Source organism: Cystoisospora suis (genome assembly GCF_002600585.1).
Source record: "Cystoisospora suis strain Wien I chromosome Unknown contig_308, whole genome shotgun sequence".
NCBI lineage: Eukaryota > Apicomplexa > Conoidasida > Eucoccidiorida > Sarcocystidae > Cystoisospora > Cystoisospora suis.
The window spans coordinates 1-14,486 of record NW_027153109.1 but is presented as its reverse complement, the minus strand read 5'-3'; the positions used below and the strand labels follow the sequence as shown (position 1 = coordinate 14,486).

Below are 14,486 nucleotides of genomic sequence, written 5' to 3'. Positions count from 1 at the left end.
TCTTACAAACGATTTTGTTACCAGGATACAGACTAAGTCCTCGAGCCGAATCAAAGTCTGACGCAGTATCCCCTACAGATGTCTGAAAAACGCAAGAACACCCTTCTAAGGTCAGACGCGCAAAATCAGAAAAAGAAACGATGGGAACAGAGAAACACACCATGATCGTTTCCCCGAGCCTTAGTCATTGGTGCTCACTCCCTCTTCTGACAGACCAGAAAGCTTCTTCCCACACTGCATTATCCCCTTGAGCAAGCCGAGCTTTGAGGGTTGAACACTCGACGAGTGTCTTAGATCCGATGCTTGGACCGATTTGGTTGATGTTTCGACACGCCGTTTTGCGCCCTCCCTTGTAAACAATTTTGCTTTACCACCGTGACGGTGCCAGCTGAAGGAATCGTGACAGGGCACGAATCATTGTTTCCCAAAGTGCACACTGGGAACCTCTTCCGAGACTACCTGCCCATGCTCGGATGGAAACCCTTCCAGTGGTTGATCGCAAATTGAAGTCGCACACATATGAACACGCCAAGAGAACGTAGACCGATCTTCAGTCCTCCTATGGAAAGCAAGTTGAGGGCAGAACACCCAGAAGAGTAGGAAATAACTGACTCCGGCCACTCCGGTTCGTTCAGCGTACGATCCACCTGTGTTTGGGACCGACAGACTCTTCATTCGTCCCTCCTCACTCAACCCCTGCTCTTCTCTGTTTCGGTTGAGAAGAGAGAATTTGCCATTCACATTTTCACGTCGTCTAATTCCTCCTCCCTGGGGGCCTCTGTGACTCTTCGCCGTCGTCTGCTAACAGAACTACAGAGTTCTAGAGCCTCAAGGCCTTGCTCGACCTGCTTGAATGCTGACCTAGTTCGCGGAGTCATTCGCGGAGTATGTGCATCCCATACACCATCGGACTGCCTCCGCCGACTTCCTCTACGTTTTAGAGAAGAGTTCCCTTGGTCAGCCCTGCTACTTCGTGTCTCTTGTGCCATGGTGTTTAGTTCCCCAGAACGATTCGCTAGATTCCGATTGTGAGTACCCCGTTGTTCCGGACCTTTGGAAGGTGTCCTTGTCTGTCGTTGTTGTTTTCCTTCATTCGATTCGCGTGGTGTGGTCTTCATACTCTCATCATGGTCACTGTGACTACAAGAAAGAACTGGATCTGCTATTGGCTTAGAAGAAATTCTCCCAGCACGGCAACCCCCCTGCGTTTTGTTACGCGGAGGGGTGGACGTCAGGAGTGTCTCAAGAAGATCACCTTGCCTTGCATTCTGAGTACGCGTGTATCTACCCTCCCCGCTGAGCGTCGCCCAAGCTGTTGCTGGCAATCCTGTCGTTGTGACAGAATCTTCTCCTGAAGACGTTCCTGTCGTAGTACTGTGGAGACCAGAAACGACCGACTCTGTCGTACTGTTCTTCTTGGCTCGGTTCAATATAGGAGAATAAGAACGACGGGAGGATCGCATTGGATCACTGGTACTCTCCCTCCCTGACGGGTTCAACCTAACATCAACAGGAACCTGGCGCTCCTGCTGCGCGACACTGCCACTATAGCTCCGTGTCTTGCGCAAGGGTGAGGTAGAATGCCTCCTAATAGGTGACGTAGTACGACTAAGCGGCGGGGAAGGAGAACGGACAGATGATGTCGAGGAGCAAAGCAAATGAGATAGAGAATCAGCTATCGTAACAGCATCTTTCTCTATGGTATCTCTTATCTCCTCGGGGAGCTCGCGGGCCCCTACAGGGCTGTACGGGAAGATAGACTGGAAGAAAAACAAAACACAACAAAAGAAACCAACGGAACACTCTTTCGTTGTCGTCAGAGCTTGATACAGTCCAGCCACCCTTCCCCGCTTCTTCTCTACTTTCTCTCACTTGGTTGCCAGACCCGTTTGTCACGGAAGAGCGACTAAGCCGGTGCTGTATCTACGGAGATATCATGACTCATGGAGACACGGAAATACACGTGTGTCTATGTATCCAAGCGGAGAGACGGACGCCAAAAGCAGGAATAGAAGATAGCTAGAGAGAAATCAATTCACAGATGCATGCATATATAACTTCCTTCATATCACAAAGAGGAGACGAGCGGGAATGGAAGGGAAGGAGAAGGACACTCCGTGACAGCTTCTTTGAAAATGAAGCCTACCAGACAGCATGACTTATCGCTTCCTTTTGTTCTCCATGCACATGCAACTACCTCCTCTCTCAAACTGGCGAGAAGGAGTGCAAGGAGGAATTGGGAGAGAAGAAAAGGCTTCTTTCCATCATGAAAGGAAACTTGGCTTGGTTACCTTCCTCTCCATTCCCTCTGTTCTCTATATGTCACTCTTGGGGCCTGCCATATATAGCCACGCTAACACGAAAGATGCAAAGGAAAGAAAGCTGACCCTTTGAGCGCGACAACAGACAAGCAACTCTTCTATTCTACACTTTCTTGAAAAGAAGGAAGAGACACGCCTTTCGAGTGAAGAGACAGCCTCTGTAAAGATCAAGGGGAAAGTGCTTGGTGTCTCCAATCTCATTCAGCTATTTTTCTATACATATATTCAATACCTAAGACCTTTCTGTGTTGAAGTGAGAGATCATACAAAACCTTGAGAAGGAACACAATAGATAACAGAGTGCGATAGCATGAGAAACAAGAGTCAGATATGACGCGGCTTACGTAGTCTTCGACTCTCCAAGCTTCCAGTTTTCTCTCTAGATCTTCCCGACAGCATCTGCCTTGGTCGTCGTCATAGTTATCTCCCTCTCTTGCGAGAAGTTCTAATAAGCTGTCTCTTTCACATTCTTCTCTTGATCTCTGTTGTTCATCAAATCCTCTTATGAACGAACGTCGGGTCCTTGTAAGGATTCCTACACCTCCACCTCCTCTGAGCTGCGTCTGCTGTTGAGCAAGCCACACCTCTTGCCCTTCGCTCGGTAAAAATGAGAGTCTCAACATATCCAGAATGGTTAAAGGCTGGAACCTAGAAATAGACAGATAGAGAGATCAAAGATAGATAGATAGATACATGCATGCGTCTACGATGAAGGAACAGCTCAAATACGTTATTGCCTGGTAGACACCGCATATCATCATTGAAACATGAGAAAAGAAGCAGAAACAGGGGGAAGAGAAGCACCCCACACACAGGGGGCTTGTCTCTTCTTTACGACAATGGTGTTTATTTCTGATGCTCTGTTTCCTCTAGTACACTACGCTTTTGTATATTGCCAACTATGAATAGGAAAGACGAAGAAATACCGTAACAGAGGATACTTCCCCTGACAGAATGAGTGAGCTCGCCTCCTCCCTGGCTCTTCCAGGTATGAGTTCAGGACACGAAGTCAAGAAGAGACAGGAACTCCAAGCCCCCGTAGAGACAGCAAGGTAGAGAGGTGTCTCTCGTTCTACTCGATATATGGGAAGCCATAGAAGCGATCCCCTTGAGTGCTCGAGGTGTCGTACTGTGCATACCCTAAGGATCCCTAGACACGTACATATATATCTTTAACAAATATGAATGGAAGACGTGTATGTACAGTGTGAGACACGGCTTCTTCTTTTCTTTCGGATGAATGATAAAGCGACCCAAGTGTCCCAACAGTGTATACAAATACCCACCTACCCAATGCTTGGGGGTGCGGTGACACTTAAGTATGCATGCGTGTGCATGTATATCAAAAACAAACCTCAGCGGCTACATGGAAGAATGGCCGAGACAGCTTGTAACCACAGGAGACACCTTCGGTCATTTTGCTTCTTCTTTCTTTCGAACTGCTGCTTATTCGCTCTTCAGACACATGAAGCACACACAGATGTCTCCATATGTGGAGAAAGAGATGTAAACATAGATAAAGAGGACAGTAACGTCATTCACACATACGGCTATACAAGTCGATATGAACGCTGAAAGCACTTCCTACTAGGACATCTATGATAGGGTGGTAGGGAAGTTGTTTGAAGGTGCCAGTCCAACAGAATGAAGAAGAGCTGCGATACACATGTGAGTTTCGGCATACAAGATGAAGAAGAACGTCTCTCTAAACTTCTGTCTTCCTCGCACTTTCTTACCATCTTGACATTCTCACATAGCAAGATCGGAAATGTCTGACGGCCTCTCTCAATTGATCTTCCTCGTCCCCATCCCACCTTTCGTCGACGTCTTCACTGTTACTCGTCTTTTTCTCGTTCTTTGCTACTTCCTTGATCACCGTCTCATCGCTCTCCTCTAAAGACGCTTGTTCTCCTTCCCAGAGAGGCTGTTGTAGATGTAGACACGGGGAGAGGACACCTGGGTGTCTACAACACTGTAGAAGGGTTTGTATATACAGCTGTTGGATCTGAATTTGTCGCTGAGTTTGATTAACTACACTGCTACGACGTCTACTGACACTGCTTTGACTAGGACGCCGGTGTGAACTGTTTCTTCTTCCTCTTCCTGTTCTCTCTCCCTCGCCCTCTGTGGGAAGGCGAGAACTGCCACAACTATTTCTTTCGGTCGTGCGGGGTGTTGCTGAAGCCATGAAAGGAGGAGACGGTGGAGAGAAAGAAGAAGACGAGGTTAGTTCTCTTCTGCCTGTTTCTTTGCTTGAGTCCGTACGGTTGTTCGGTATATTCTGACTCGTATCGCATGCACCCCGACTGAGCACTTCACTTTCATCTTCATCCTCGGTGCTATTCCACATCTGTTCTTGCCGTTCTAACAGGATGGAGAAGGCTCTCTGTATAGTAGATTGCAATCTACACACCGCGGCTTCTTCCTCTTCTACTTGTTGTCGTGCGTTTACACATTTGGCTTTCGAAGCAGAAGAAAGGGGAGAAGAATGGAGAGAGAAAGAAGAAGAAGGAAAGGTCTTGAAAAGATAGTGAAGTAGCCATCGGCGATGATATGCCTTACATTCTCTCCAGTTTTTCTTCACATAGATGTACGTTGTACGTCCTTCAGAGGAAATCCACATGTTACTGCTCACGTGTCCGACGATAGAAGCTCCCCTCAAGTCAAACTTCGAGATCAAGTCTAGAGGCAAACAAAGCCAGTTTCATTCATAGACATCTCTATGCTTTCCTAGCAGTCTAGGGTGTAACACCAAAGATTTCCTAGATATGCGAGGTATCCGGTCATGCATACAATAATACATACCGACATACATACAGATGCACGCAGATCACCCGCTATCTACTGTTGATGGAGTGGCCTACACACCGTTCAGACAGTATGACGACGTGTAAAAGGAGGTAGCGCGATGAGAGGTACTCTTAGAGTGGATGAAAGAAGAAAAGCACGCAGATTCTTCGGGGAAGAGGGGAAGTCCCTCTTCGAAGTGATGACCCAGGTCTGCACTTCACAGAGATCTATATTTTCCTCTTCTTCTTAGCGGACACATCCTGTACCTCCGGCAAAGAACAAGTCCGAGTTATCATGAGTGGTTACTCCCAAGGAAGAAAGGACAGAGGAGAGCGAGAGAAGGACGCAAGAAAGATGTCCTTCTCTCACTCTTCAGATGCACAGTCACAGGCACCACACTTCTGTATTCTTGTGCTCTTCAACCTCTCGCTTTAGCAACACCAACGAAATCTATGTAGTACATTCACATGTCCTTATTCTTCTCCAAACAGACCTATAGGTCTCGGGCTACATCAATGAAGAGACGGCCCAGTTCGAGGAAGAACGACGACGCCCTTGAGAGATATCCGGCGCACATCAATGAGGAGGGGGGGGGGTTGTGTCAAGACATGCATAGGTACATAGACAAGTTGAAAACAGATGGCAATTATACCTTCACTACAACTCTAATGTCTTTCGCTATAGGGTTGGCTCCTCAGAAACCGCCCTCTTCCAGCGTCTTAGGATAGTCACAGTCCACTGAGAAAGATATAAGTATATTCATATCTATCTATCTCTACATATGTGTCCCTTATTGACTTTTAGTGTGACTTTTCTTCTTTTCTCTTTCTGACGTCTTACCATTACGAAAAGAAGCATACACATACCAAGTCTTCGTCCTCTGGAACATCTGCACAATCCTGGAAAAGGGAGAAAAGAAAGCGGAAGCACAAACCAACAGAGAAAAAGAACATCTCCTGCTTCTCTTTCTTCTACCATACTTACATAGACATCGAGCTCTCGTTTCTGTTTGTAGTAAATAGAAACATGTAGACAAGGACATCCGTACCCTTACCTCTTCAACTTACATTCCAGATATATATATATATATATATACGTCTGCGTAGATAGATGCATTCATACCTACGTACGAAAGATGCTTGTGAACATCTTGCGGGAGGGAGATAGAACAGGAGTGAAGGAGAGAAGAAAAACACTTCTGCAGACGTTGTCTTCTCTTTCTCCTGCATCTGTATAGAAAGACATCCATGTGTATAGAAGGGGACTAGCATCCTCTGTGCGCTTGGGGGTGTAGACACATACCCATGAGGAAGAAAGAAAGGAAGAGATCAGAAAGGAAGAGCGTGTAGGTGTCTAACCAGGTAAGAATAGGCGAGTTGAAGCAACGCAACTGTGGACGAAGATTCACGATCTGCCTGACAGAGAAGTGACGGAGACATGGCGTGACGGAGAAGAGCTCTCAACAACAGACATGCCTACATGGCTAGCTACCTAGCTAGCTAGGTATGTCGCTGTGATTTTACACGTTTTCTCTGGGGGCCAGGCATGCCTCTATGGAATGATGCTTTCCATATCACTAAGTACCAAGCGAATTGAAGATGTGAGGACTAATAGGTTGACTGTCTCGCAATGAAAACAGGAATTGCCACAGAAGAGAAATATGCATGCATGAGTCAGATGTCTGCTTCTAATCCTACTGGTTTGACCACCATATCATGTGCTCGATTGAATCAACCCACGACGGATCAGTCTTCGGTTTCGGTGTTCTGTATACACGCAAACGCATGTCTATGAATGATAAGAGTAGTACCCGCGACGAGCAATCAACAGAGGTGCACCTCTTTATCCACAAATCTATATGTATATATATGTATGAAATGGTCTCCATATCGCTCTGTATGTATCTAATTCGAGATATACGTACACATATATATGTAAGGAGAGAAATGAGGAGAAGAGGAAGGAGAGAGAGAGGATATTACCAGTTGATGAGAGGTCCTTCCATAGCAGCATCGAATGAATAGACATGTGTCACGCCTTCTAAATGTAAGAAAGAAGAAAGATCTTCTTGTGTGAAGCATATCCGTCTCTGGGGTACTCTAGTGAACACTGTTCCATGGTCTCTACTTGAGATATCTTCTCTTTCTTCTTCACGGCAAGAATCCCAAGCCGCACCACCTCCTCTCTTCTCTTCTTCTTTCTTTTCTTTCATCTTCTTCTCTCCTTCTTTGCCTTCCCTCCCTCCTACACTCTCCTGTTGGTCGTCGTGACCCCCCTCTGATCTGTTCCTACGGGTCCGCTTGTCTGCTGGTAGCGCAAAGAGAGGAGACGTCAGCTTATCTTCTCTGAGAGAGGGAGATGCACCCTGATGTGAAGAAGATGTTCTTCTTCTCATGTCTTGGGGAAGAACACGTGGAGGATAAGGAGGAGATGACAAAGATGAGGAAGGGAGGACACATGAGGAATCGGTTTCTCTTCGTAAGATCGTGCGATGCGTATTCAAAGATAGACTATAGGCTTCTGTGCACTTTTCTATGCCTAAGCATGCAAGCCAAGGCTGTTGATAGAGAGCTATACATGATGGAGCACCACGACCGCTACCTAGATCAAGAAAGACGCTGAACTCATCTCCCCCATAATGTCGCATATATTGCACAACTTGCCTTACAGAGCTCTCAACCATCTCTCCATACATTCCTGCTGTGGATGTAACGACCTGAGCTGTACATCCACGATATAAGAAACCAGTGAGCTTCTCAGGATGTTCTCCTCCTAGATCATATACTCTTGAACAATAGGAGGAAATCTCAGCCGATTCCTGTTGAATAGCTTCACGGACAAGTGAAGCTTCTTTCTCAAACCCTTCATCTTCTTCTTCGCTTCTCTTCAGTCCCCGTGATACAGCTGGAGATCTCCGGCGGGAAGAAGGTGGAGTAGAAGAAGAGGCGAAGAAGAAGGGGGATTTCTTTTGACTGACTACTTTTCTTGGAGATGATGGAGCCGGGCAGAAAGCTGAAGAAGAAGAAAGGAAAGTCGGAGGAGAAGATTTGCTGTCATTTTGAAAGGAAGATGGTAAAGTCAACAACCTTGACACACTAGAAGCAGAAAGAGAAGAGTTTGAAGATGCATCTGCTGAGAGAGGAAAAGAAGAGAACGGCGAGGGAGGAAAAGAAGAAGAAGAAGAGACAAGACCTGTTCGGTTACAACAGCATGGATCGGATGAAGAAAGAAAAGGGTTAAGGTCTCGTTCTTTTTCTTCTTGTTCTGGAGTGCTAGTAATCTTTTTCTTCATCGTCATACTCTGTGGTGGTAGCAAGAGTGTAGAAGAAGAAGAAGAACTGCTGCTATCTGTATGGCCAGTAGAAGCAGGAATACTACCCCTCTGTCTACCTCCTATCCTTGGAGAAGTTCTGCGTACGAAACTCTCAGAGACAGGTCTGAAACGGGAAGGAGATACAGAGACGCCTGGAGGAGGAGGAGGAGAAGAAGAAGACGATACAGAGACACCTGAAGGAGAAGAAGAAAGAGGAGAAGAAAGGTGCTGATTTTCCACGGCGGCTACGAGTAGCGGAGAAGCTTCAAGGAGAGACAAAGAAGCTAAGTGGTCAGAAGAAGCGATTTCACTAGTAGAAGAGCTTATGGTGCTCAATGGCTCAGAAAGGTGAACATTGCTATGGATGAAGCTGCCAGCTTGACTCCTCGCCGAACAAACTTTGTCGAGGCTCTGTCTTTGGGGAGCACTATCCGCTGAGAGGATCCGAGAGGCGGAAAGTAATAAGGACGGAAAGCCGTGACAAGAAGGTGGAGAAGGATGAGATGAATCTACAGACTTCTGAGGCATGCCAAGGAAAGGATCAGAAAGGGAACAAGAAGAAGAAACTGTAAGAGAAGGGAGAGAAAAGGTGTCAGGTGGGCTTTGTGATGGAGGTGGTTGATGGTGGCTAGGGTCGGAGGCTGGAAAGGCTGAAAGAAGAGACGGAGGGGGTGAAGAAGGTCGAAGAGGGGGAGAAGAACAAGAGAAAGAAGAAGAAGAGGTGGTGGTGGAGAAGCATGGATGAGTATGTTGCTGATGACGAAGTACACGAGGAGGTAGTGGCATCGTCGTCAACAAAAGAAGAGGAGAGAAAGACAGATGGAGAATTCACCCAAGAGAGAAAAAGAGAAAGACAGATGGAGAATTCACTCAGGAGAGAAAAAGAGAAAGACAGATGAAGAGTTCACTGAGACCAAGCAAAGGGAGCGATGAAAGTTTAGCGTGTCCGCCGTGAACTGAAGAAACAGGCCAAGAAGAAGAAGGACAGGAATGCTGGTGGCTGACAGGAGGAAAAAGAAGAGAAGTAGGAGAATGAAAGAAGAAGAGAAAGAAACGTCAAATAGAATGACCGATGGACGGAAACGTAACAAGAAACTCTAGTATCGAGCTTGATGATAAATAGTCGTTAGGAGCTAAGTATTTTGCTGTAAAGAGAAGAAAAGAAAGGCTTTAAGTGGATCCAAGAATCTCCCTCTCTTATGCCAGGAAAGGTACGGCCAAAAAGAGGACATTACGAAGAAAAGTGAAGGAGGAAGTCACAGAGAGATTCACGAGACTGTCACCGGGTTATCTACGACCAAGAAGAATCAGACTAGCGGTGAAGATGAGGAAACAGGAGAAAACAGTCAAAAGTGTTTTCCCGATTCAATCACGTTGAATGATTCGTGAAAGGTAGGATTCTAGAGAAAAGCTCCTTTTCTTGACAGGAGAGAATGCCATGGGTGTGGTGGTTTTTATTCGGAGAGACCTGGTGACAAGGAGCTTTTCTCCCTCCCATTTTCCCCCGTATAGTGAAAAAGAGCCGTTATGGGTTGCCTTGCCTTCTCTTTTAAGAATCTGTAAGACAGATGTCGTGATAGTTCAGCAGAGAGGACAGGAGCCGAGCAACAGTGGAGAAAGCAGAAGAAAGTCCACCAAGGTTAGAGTAAAACCGAGAGTGACAAGGGGATGACCAAGAAGCTGCCAAGGAATAAGAAAAAAGATGAGAAAGAAAGTGATAACTCCCTTCCTTTTCGTGAAGGATGTATGAGTGTGCCTGTAGACTATGTACGAGCCAGAGGAGGGAGAAAGAGAAAGACTGGACTTCTTCACGAGAAAACACGGAGACAAAGAGAAGCTTAAGCGAACTGGGACACTGAACCCTCAGAAAGGTCTTTTCTACATCAGCTAAAGAAAGCGGACAAAGACAAAGATGGAGAAAGGAAAAAGAGAGATCCACCAGTTTTTCACCCACTCGTCTGAACTCTCGTGTGCCTGCCCGTTAGAATTGCTTTTTCGCGTGTAGATGCAAAGAACAAGTTCGTTTCCTTCTTTCAGAAGGATAAACCTGACCTGCCTAAATAAGGAGGAACAAAGAAGCGCGCTCAAGGAAGCGTTACTAAGCATTCGCTGAGAAAGCCAAACACTAAGAAAGGGACAGGACTTATGCGACGACTCCCAGCTTTGCCTTCTCCCGCTTCTTCGTCTGGTCCACCCACCACAAGGAGGGAGCGGCAGCAGAAGACAAGAAGACACACTCACCACGCAGAAGAGAAAGCTCTACAACGGGGTTTGAACAACAGACTTCTTTGCGTTAGTATTTTTACTTTCTTCTTTGCAAGAGAGAGCAAAGAAATGAAGAACACGACCTTTTGGCTGGCGATCCGGTTGGATGCGTAGGAAAGAGAAGCTAAAGGAGGAGAAGAAAAACAAGTTCATTGTTGACAGTAATCCGCAATTAAGAGCAGGTTCTTGATGCTCTAAAGAAACGGATTACTGGTTTGGCAACGACGGGTAGGCTTTTTTTTCCCCTAGCTCTCTTCTGTCCTTTCTTTTTTGGGGATAGAGGAGGAATCAAGAAGTCCCTCAATATGCATAGAGGGGAGTTTGATTGAAAGAGATCGAAGTTTCATTTCCCAGTCATAAATGAAGAGGTCTCTGCACCCTTTTCTCAGAGTATCTAACAGCAGGCTCCCTATCAGTTCAGCGTGCAGTATTGGATGTTGGGAGTGGCTGTAAAAGGTAGTTAGCTGTCTGCTGCAGGAATCCCCTTCATTTGTTTCTCTCTGCTAAACACCGCACTAAACGTGCTAGAGACAGTAAGGTGAAGAGTCTGATAGAGGAGGAAAGTCGGCAAAGAGTAGCAGACTCAGACGGGGGTCTGTGCACTTCCTCTGCTCTCAAATATGAGACCTTTCGCTTTGTGATGGATGTTTGCTTAGCTGTAGAAAAAAAGGGGAGCGTGAAAACGCTTCTTCCTTTTACATTCCCAGAATCTCCCTCAAACTAGGGACCTGCCCGGCAAAGGAAAAGCCACGAAACAAGGCTGGAATTCTCTTTCTCTTCCCCTTCTCTCTTCGTTCACAAGTAGGAGGTTCTTCGTCACCATCGATTCACGAAAACATACCACAGCTAAACATGACCTATGATTCATATCCGTTTTTCAGGCAGGTCTACGTTTCGAAAACTGCTTTCCGCCCGCTGGACTGCATATACAAGGTGAGATGTGTTGCGAACAACTGATGAGCGAGAAGGAAGAAAGCCCGGTGCCTTTGAGAGGCGAGCCTTGATGCACGAGAGCGGACGGCCACCCCTCGCTTTGACCATTCACCGGGACAGTACCCGAATGAAGAAGCCAGCTGACACGCTCGAGTCATGCGCGCGATCTTAAGGTGGCTGAGGAGAGCAGCTAGGCCACTTAGCATAGGCAAATCTGCCATTGCCGCTTCGAGGTCAAGCCCCATTAAAAGCGTCATACGACCCCGCTCCTGGTGCTTCCGCGGGATCTCCGGAATGTCGATACGAGCTTTTGGGTGCCCTAAACCGTAAGCAACTAGAGACTTGCACGGATGAGATAGGATTTGCTAGGACCCCATATCGCACACCCGCATGACAATAAGTGCTTAGACACTAGATCATCCTCTTCACAAGCCCGTTCCAACAAAGGCCATTTCCCCTCCCTCTCTAGACCAACTTAGGGCCACTCTCTTGATGGCATTGGCCCAGACGAGCCGATTGTCACACTGCGGCGTTCAGCCCCTTTCCTGGTGAAGGGGTCGAATTCTAGCTCTTTTCTCGTAGTTTACCTCTAGGAGAGGGCGCACAGTCTGGTAAGGCCCTCGAGAAAGACTCAGCAGACTGCTTCACTTTCTTTTGAGGTCTCGTCGGAGTCGGGTAGTATGGCGATAGCTCTGGTATTTTAGTGATAAGGCCCGCGTGCGCCGACACACCGCCGGCGCTTATGGGAAATGCGTTCCTTTTGTTAGCATGCAGAGATTNNNTGGTTCTCAGACAGGGGCATACTGTATTGTCTTGGTCACTGGGAATCTCCGAGTGACGCACACTGGCATGAAGCAAGGGGTACTACTGACTGGCAACGAATTTCCTGTCCTCTCTTCTAATATTCTCTGGAAGCGCTTTTTGTGAGGAGCGAGCATTCTGTCATTCCTCTCGACACAAGGCCCCACAGTTCTCGCAGTCACGCGGAACGACCCTTCGAATACACACTAGTGAAACCAGGTCTCGGCAGCAGGCGTGCAGCACTTCTGTTAATCCAGTTTCCTCCTCAGTTTAGTGACACCGTCGTACAAAAGCAGTCTGTGTTGCTGAAGGTGTAACAAAATGCGAATATTTCATGTTGATCGCCGGATCGCGGCCCTTGTGAGTCTCGCTTTTTTCTGCCTTTCCGCTTCCCCGCACCGTCCGGTCCGAGGAGGGAGTGCAAAAGAAATTGGGAAAGATAGCCCACCTGTCCAAGGAAACCAGAGTCAAGAGTGCGATACCGAACCGGTGACACTCAGCCTTGATGGTGACAAAGGAGTATTCCAGTTTAAATGCAAAAAAGGTCTGAAGCTTTACCCAGTTGAAAAAGTGGCTGACCGCGAAAAGACCCTTAGCGTGGATCAGCTGGCGAAAGTCTACGTGTCCACCGCCGCGGACGGACAAAAGCCGACGTGCACCAACAAGGAGACAACTCTCCAAGAACTTGTCCCTGATTCCATCCTCGAGCTGGTCGGCAACACACAAGAGAAAAGGGCGGCCCAACATGAAGTGCCCGCAGCGGAGCCTGAGTTCAAGCTCACTCTCGTCGCACCCACAAACACGGACCAGCACTTCTGCTACTTCTGTAATGCCTCTGAGCCAACAGACATCGTGAACGAAAAAACAGGATGTACCGTATATGTTACGGCTCCCAAAAAAAAGGAGCAGAGTCCGCCGGGAACGCCAGAGCCCCCGACGGGTGAGCAGGGAGATCAGCATGAATCAGGCTCATTTACGCCGTCAGCGTGTCTCTGGCTGATAGCCAGTGCAGCAGCCTACGCTGCTGGAATGGTCATCCAGCTCTAGGGATGAATTCACATTCAGACTGTTACCGCGCTAGTGAGCGGCAAGGGTGTTGCTTCACGCCCGCAACGGGTGGAATGTGCAGAGCAGTAGGTGAAGCGGAGGCAGTCACGGTGTTGTTACATGGGGGTAGCTGGTCGCGGTGTTTGGTGACGTCGTAATATGTTGGCGGGGTTTGCCCCCTACCTTACATAAAAGGAGGACGAGCAGCCTGGAGCTTTCAGAGAGCGGCCTGAAGCATCGGGCCGTCAACCTGCGTTCTCAGCCAGTAACATGGGTTCACCATGAGTGCGGGCAAGCAGACAACAGGAAGGAAGAAAAAACAAAACAGCCGTCCCTCTCCGTCAGCAGGTGTCACTTCGTCCGCCTTTCTGCCAAAGGTCTACCTGACGGCTGAAGGCGGAGGGACCCAGTCCATCGTGTCAGCGCAGTCAGATGTTGTCGTTAGGTGCGTTATGACATGTGATCCCAGAGATATTGCCGTCGCCTCCACCGCGGACCTACGCCGGTCTCCCAGAGGGGACAGCGGTTCTACCGAAGCCATTCAGGCAAACTGCTCGGAGGTCACCCTTATTCGAAATCGCGCTGAAACTAGTGACGGTTGCCATTAGCAGTTCCTTATGCTCCTCGTCTCACTCCGGACTGCAGCCTTTCCCAGGATTCAGGCACCGTACAGCATGTCATTGCACACCGGTGGGGCCATTGCGCGTGAGCACCGGAAGAAGTAAGCGGCACATGGGTAGTACTGCCAAACATGGTGCCGGTGCGGGAAGGCACACTGCCGGAGTTGCATTTTTTTTTCTCGTGTTGCGTCATCTACCGTACTCACCTGCAGAGATTCTCGATCTCTCCGGCCAGACGTCGGCTGGATCGTGTCGTGCGCCGGAAGCACGGCGAAGCTACGAGGAAGACACCTTTCACACAGCACTTCACGGAAAAGCATCTCGGAGTAACAGCAGCGTAAATCCTGATAAGCACATGGGAATTGTCAAGGACAGTGTGGTGCCCGCTGCACAACA

General features: G+C 47.9%; 2 protein-coding genes across 2 annotated transcripts; both read right to left on the bottom strand.

Moving 5' to 3' along the window:
* Positions 1-67: 67 nt before the first annotated feature.
* On the bottom strand, positions 68-10,995 carry CSUI_000797 (uncharacterized protein). The gene is made up of 5 exons (XM_068061004.1): positions 7,094-10,995; positions 5,952-6,010; positions 4,058-5,003; positions 2,666-2,969; positions 68-1,760 (listed from the first exon to the last, which is right to left on the bottom strand). Exons 1-5 carry the CDS (start codon positions 9,208-9,210, stop codon positions 738-740), a joined length of 4,449 nt encoding a protein of 1,482 aa, XP_067927010.1. The 5' UTR covers positions 9,211-10,995; the 3' UTR covers positions 68-737.
* Positions 10,996-13,110: 2,115 nt separating this feature from the next.
* On the bottom strand, positions 13,111-13,878 carry CSUI_000796 (uncharacterized protein; the record flags this gene model as incomplete). Its single annotated transcript, XM_068061003.1, has 1 exon — positions 13,111-13,878. A coding segment is annotated over exon 1 (273 nt), but the record flags the coding sequence as incomplete, so codon positions are not given.
* Between the last annotated feature and the right edge of the window lie 608 nt (positions 13,879-14,486).